Source organism: Culex quinquefasciatus, chromosome 2 (genome assembly GCF_015732765.1).
Source record: "Culex quinquefasciatus strain JHB chromosome 2, VPISU_Cqui_1.0_pri_paternal, whole genome shotgun sequence".
Classification (NCBI taxonomy): Eukaryota; Metazoa; Arthropoda; class Insecta; order Diptera; family Culicidae; genus Culex; species Culex quinquefasciatus.
The window spans coordinates 108,057,733-108,064,241 of NC_051862.1; the positions used below are offsets into that span (position 1 = coordinate 108,057,733).

Genomic DNA, 6,509 nt, shown 5'->3' on the forward strand with positions numbered 1-6,509 from the left:
AAAGTCCTGCGGGTCGTTACTGATCGGAGTCAACGGTCTCGAGTTGAGCACAGCTTCGATTTGCGCTAGGGCAGTTAGCATCTCATCAATCTTCAGTACTTGCAGTCCGAATGTCTTCTTCAGGTGAGTTTTGAACGACTTGACCTGCGACTCCCACAGGCCGCCAAAGTTCGGTGAGCGTGGTGGAATGAAACTAAACTCGATCCCATCTTCCAGCGCGGTCTTCGTGACGACATCCTGGAACTGCTGCTTCTAGAACAGCCGGTGCAGCTCCATCAGGTCGTTCTTCGCTCCGACGAACGTGGTGGCGTTGTCGCACTTGATCTGCAGCGGTTTGCCGCAGCGTGCCACGAACCTTCTCAACGCTGCGATGAATGCCTGGGACGTCAGGTCGGAGACTAGTTCCAGATGGACAGCCTTCACAGCGAGACACACAAATACGGCCACGTAGCACTTCACAGGCTTCGCTCTGCGATTCGGGTAGCTTACGAGGAATGGGCCACAGTAGTCCACGCCCACGTGGAGGAACGGTGGCGCTGGATTCACTCGTTCAGCAGGCAGATCCGCCATGATCTGCTCGATCACCTTCGGCTTACTTTTGAAGCAACTGATGCATTCGTGGATGACCTGTCTCGCTAGGCTGTGGACGTTGACAGGCCAGAACTTCGAGCGGACGCTCGCAATGAGCAGCTGTTGCCCTGCGTGAAACAGTCTTTCGTGGAAGTACATCACTACCAGTCGAGTGAACGGATGGTGATGGTCCAGAATGAGGGGGTGCTTCCGGTTGGTCGAGATCTTCGCGTTCGAGAGACGACCACCGACTCGCATGACGCCATCCACCAGTTGTGGGTTGAGGCGTGCAATCTTCGACGTTGGGTGGACCACACCATCGGCCTTCAGGCAATGCATTTCTCCAGGGAAACATTCTTCTTGCGACAGTCGAACCAGCACAGCTTCTTCTAACTCTTCGGATGTCAGGAATCCAACTCTCCTAACAGCTCGATTCTTCGGTGAAAGGTTGAACTTGGACCTTTGCAGCCAAGTCACCAAGCGTACCAACTCCATGTACGAGCCACACAGTCCAAACAACCAGTGCGGAGGTCGCACTTGAGTGGGAAATGCTGGGGTGACACGTTCTTCCAGTATTTCTGGGTCGAAGTCCGCCAAGGACACACGTTGTGTTCGTAGCCAATTCTCCCGATCTTGAACGACCCAGCGCGGCGCTTCGTAGAAGTCAGTTCGGTACTGTAGTAGCGCCGGCGACATTCCTCGCGAGATGATATCTGCGGGATTCTCTTCTCCAGGCACGTGTCCCCAGATTGCGTTTCTCGTAATGTGCTGAATCTCCGAGACCCGATTTCCAACAAACGGCTTCCAACGTGACGGGGGTGACGCAAGCCATCCAAGCGTGATCATCGAGTCCGTCCAGCAGAACAACTGTGCAGCTGGTAGAATCGACTGCACCTTCTCGTACATGTGGGACAACAACAAACCAGACGACAACTCCAAGCGTGGAATGTTGACCTTTTTCTTCTTGCGCTTCAGGTTCTCCATCGGAGCTACCTTGGACTTGGCCAAGAACAGTCGACACGTGACGGAACCGTCAAGCGCAGTGCAGCGGAGGTAGAGGCCGGCACCGTAAGCTCGCTCTGAGGCGTCACAGAAACCGTGGATCTGGATCTCGACGCAATCGGTGCTGAACCCAATCCAGCGCGGCACCTTAATCGTCGCGACCGCCATCAAACTCATACGATAGTCTCTCCACAGCTGCTGCAGCGATTCGTCGAGCGGTACATCCCAGTCGCTCTTTATCCTCCACAGCTGTTGGCAGATTATTTTTGCTTGAACGACCACCGGAGCCAAGAAACCATCGGGATCAAACAGCATCGCAGAATCCGAGTGGACCGTGCGCTTCTTGATGGGGGACAGTTCCGACTTCCATTGTGGGAGAACGAAGCAGAACATGTCGGTTGACACCTCCCATCGTAATCCCAGCGTCTTCACCGTTGTTTTCGCAGGATCGATCTCGAGCGTGCTGCGCTCGTCCTTCAGGTGCTTCGGGAGCCGCTTGAGCAGCTCTGGGCAGTTCGAGTTCCACTTCCTCAGCGTGAACCCAGCTGAATCGGTGACCTGCCGGACTTCCTTCATCAGCGTACTTGCTTCTTCGATGCTGTCTGCGCCAGACAGCATGTCATCAACGTAAAAATCTTCTTGGATGACGCGAGACGCCACTGGATGGCTTTCCGCGCAATCTTCTCCAAGCTTCTTCAAGCACCTGGTAGCGAGATACGGAGCGCTGGACGTTCCGTAGGTGACGGTCGAAAGCTCGTACGTCTTGACGGGCTCGTCTTCGTTGTCTCTCCAGTAGATGCGTTGCAAGCGTTGGTCGGACAGCGTCACGCGAATTTGCCTGTACATCTTCTCCACATCAGCGATCAACGCGACTCGATGCAAGCGGAACCGTAGCACGGTCGAGAGGAGATCGCTTTGCACGACCGGTCCTACCATCAACGCGTCGTTGAGGGACACACCACTGGAGGTGCCGCAGGATCCGTCGAAGACCACGCGCAGTTTAGTGGTCGTGCTGTCGGGTTTCAGAACCGCATGGTGCGGCAGGTAGTAGACGGGGCCTTCTCCGCTGTCCTCCTTCACTTCTCGCATGTGCTTCATGAGCAGGTACTCATGCACAAACTCCGTGTACATGAACTTCAGTGCGGGATTCGTCGTGAACCGCTTCTCCATGCCGATGAACCGCTTCATCGCCATGTTTCTGGACTCGTCCAGCTTCTCGATGACTCGTTGCTTCTTCGGCAAGGTCACCACGAATCTTCCTTCTGCGTCTCGAATCGTCGTCTTGTTGAACAGCTCTTCGCACGTGGACTCTTCCACAGAGTGGGTGCTGTTGACGTGACACGACTCCAGTTCCCAGAACCTCTCCATCAACTCCTTCAGGTCAACTGTTGAGCTGACGTAGGTTGCCGTGCGCGGGATACTGGGCGACGATGCGGGAACCTTTCCAGAGATTATCCACCCAAGCACAGTCTCTTGCAGCGTTGGACCGTCCTCGACGATCTTACGCCGACCAGCAGACAGCAGATCGAGGAAAAACTCAGCACCGATGATCATATCAATGGGACCAGGTTCTCCGAAGTGCGGATCAGCGAGGATGATGTCACTGGGGAGCATCAACTGGCTGATGTCGACCGGTGTGGCGGGTAGGTCACTGGAAATCTTCTGCAGCAAGTGGAACCGCATTTCCTCCGAGAACGACGAGATCGTATCCAACCGCGGCTGGATCTTCGCACGTACGGCCTTCAGCGACGTCGCCGAGCCGTTTCCGATGCCCTGTACTCTCAGTACGTCGGGTGTTGTCCGGAACTTCAGCTTCTTGGAAAAGGTGCTAGTCATGTAGCAGAACTCGGAACACGAATCAAGAAGTGTCCGAGCGAGCGAATAGTTTCCGAACTGGTCTTCAACACGAACTACAGCCGTGGACATGAGGACTTGGCGGGACAGTGTGGGTGCATTTTGTGCGGGGAGGGATGCCGCATTGAGGGTGGTGGAATTGCGAGAGTCTGTGGGTGGTGGTGGGTGAGTGTTTCGAGAAGTGGATTGGTGCACGGGGTAGGAACGCGCGCAGAGCATGTGGACCAGGATCGTCGACCAGGCTTCTGTTCCTTCACCGAGCTTCTTCAGCATCTGGAGGTTCGTCTCGAACTCGCTGATCAAGTGAGACAGACCGTCACAGCTCTCCTTCCGCAGCGGCTCGATGTCGAAGAGCGCGTCCAGGTACGCCTTCACGATGAGCTTGTGGTTGTCGTACTTCTTCTCCAGTGCCTTCCAAGCAACGTCGTAGCCTTCTGCAGAAAAATCGACCGACAGGATCTCCAGCTGTGCCTCACCTTGCAGAGCGGACCTCAAGTATGTGAACTTGTCGATGTCCGGCAGCTGCACGTTGGAGTGGATGAGGCTCTTGTAGGTGTCGCGAAACGGGATCCAATCCTTAAGCTCGCCGCTGAAGTTGGGCAGCTTGATGTCCGGCAACTTAATGCGCGAAATCGACCGATCGAAGCAGGTTTCGTTCAGGTCAGCACCAGGAGTGGGCTCGACCTTGACCGGACGCAGCGCGACAAGCCTTGCCTTCACCGCGAAGTACCTCTCCTCGACGTCACGAAGAGCCTTGTTGTACTCCATCTCACGCTGAACCACCAGATCTGCCAACCGCTTCTTCCGAGCCTCCTTCGACTCTCCAACAACTTCGTCCTCATCCTCGTCGTCGATCATGGCTTCGATCTTGCGGCGCACCTTGAAGAACTTCCTCATTGCCTCCTCCAGGGTGTCCAGCCGAATCGAGATCTGGTTCTCATGCTCCGCCTTCTTGTACGCCTCCACGAAATCTCCTACACCATTGATGGTCAGAATCAGCTGCCGCTCCTGCTTCAGCAAATCCTTCAACTCGTCCATTCTTCACGCCTTCACTCACCGTTGACCGCCAAAAATCCAGAAAACTGCAACCGCGAACACCGAAACGATCAACTCAACGTTCTACGCGACCCGATTGACAGTGGGGAGAGACAGCCAAGGTGGAGAACCAGCAGTGAACAGACCGACAGAGAACAGACCAAAAATCAGGGCTTGCGCAGGAATACCCAAACCACAACCCCAGAAATAAACGCAAACGCGTGAAAAATCCAAACTTCTTTATTAAAAACTTCTCTCGGAAAAACGCTCATTCACTCAAACCCAATTCGCACACACCTCACCACAGACACACACACACACCTCATGCACCACATGCAAACCCAATACTTCCTCTGGAACGCTGCTTGGCCCTCCTGGAACCTCTGGTAGATGGGCAACGTCCAGCACACACACACAAACACTCTCGAACACACAGCTTCCAACAGCAGCGCAGCTTCCGTCCGCCGCAGAACAGCTCCCAGCAGACCACGATCGCTCCAGCTGCTTCTTCCAGCCAGCACCACCTCGCAGAACAGCAATAAAAAACTGCAGCACAAAGCCGCAAATCACTGCGCGATGGCGCCAACTGCCGCGGACTCGCACAGTCCGATCGCAATGGCCACTGTTCCGCAAACAGGCCACTTCACACGCGCGCGCACAAAAAGTCCTTTCACTTCGGGCCGGCCACTTCGATCCGGTTCGAAGGACCAATGTTCCGTATCGAGCCCTTCAAAAATAGTGGACTATATTGGGGGTTGAGGGAATCTTCAGCTCGACCAGAGCACACACACTTTCGGGAGGTCAACGGCCTCTTCCTCAAAACACGACCGAAAAAGAACACGGTTTGTTGTGCGCACTAAACTTTATTTCGCGACGATCGGGCGGTATAAACTACGCGGGGGGTTCTGCGAACCAGGCCAGTTGGGTGTTGGCTGAATACTTAACATTTATTTCCAAAGATAAACAAACTGACCCGTCGGGCACTCCCGTACGGTCACTCTCACTCTCTCACACACTCTCTAATCACTCACTCTCTCTCTCACGATTCATTCTGAAACTTATCTAATAGCTAGGGTAAAAGGCGCAATCTTAAACCTAACTCCATTTCCAAACAGTGTTTCTTTGAAGAAACTCGCGCTAGTTCCGCACGAGTTTCGCCGCCATGTTGGAACTGAAACTCTAGTGCCGCACTCAATATTTTTTCAGTTTCATTCGAGTTCCACGCGCACTGACAAATGACGTTCGATTGAACCAAAACTGGCACCGACGAGTGCGGCACTCAGTGCCACACCGGCATTTCAAACGAACGTACCATATGATTACACAAAAGTGTGTAATCCTACTTGAACCTACTGCCCAGTCAACTCAATCGGAATTCTGAAACGGAATTCAGTTCGGTTGTTGCGTTTGAAACGGAATACTTAAACGATTCGAATTTAATTCCGGTTGAGTTGACTGAGTAGTACCACGGGTATGAATATTCAAGTAATTTCAATATGGCGACCACCACCAACTGCGTTACGTAATAAAAGAATAGAGTAATCTACGTGCGCATGTATTGCGTGTACGTACACGAAAAAGATTGAGGTTAAATTTTGTACCCGCCAGCAAAACAAATGGGGTGCTAGTGTGTGTGAGATCGGGCTTAGATAGCTCTATGCGGCAACTTGTATCAGAAGAAAGTGAGGCATTTTCGCTAGTTTTAACTGTTCTGTGTTCTGCGTGCACATCCGCAAACATCGACAACACATATTAATACAAAGCGCCACCAAGAGGCAAAGGTAATTACGAATATTTTTGGCACTTTCGTTTCGGTTTTGCAAAAACAAATAACAAAACTAACTTTTAAATATAGTTTGATTATCAAACTTGTAATTGTTGCTGATTTGTTCGAAAATTTGATCGACGAAGGCACGTACCCGCCAAGAGTACGCTAATCTGGAAAAGGCGGTTAAACGCTCTTGTAGGCGGGACAAGAGAGCCTGGACAAATTCCCTTGCCGACGAGGGAGAGAAAGCTGCCAACAATGGTGACATGCGCCTCCTCTA

At 52.9% G+C, this 6,509-nt stretch overlaps 1 protein-coding gene across 1 annotated transcript; it reads right to left on the reverse strand.

The window, feature by feature from the left end:
• Positions 1-252: 252 nt before the first annotated feature.
• On the reverse strand, positions 253-4,464 carry LOC119766204. Its single transcript, XM_038250639.1, has one exon. It carries the CDS (start codon positions 4,462-4,464, stop codon positions 253-255), a length of 4,212 nt encoding a protein of 1,403 aa, XP_038106567.1.
• Positions 4,465-6,509: the final 2,045 nt, after the last annotated feature.

Coding starts and splice junctions, on each gene's coding strand:
- LOC119766204 (XM_038250639.1), bottom strand. CDS start 4,464: ATGGACGAGTTGAAGGATTTGCTGAAGCAGGAGCGGCAGCTGATTCTG.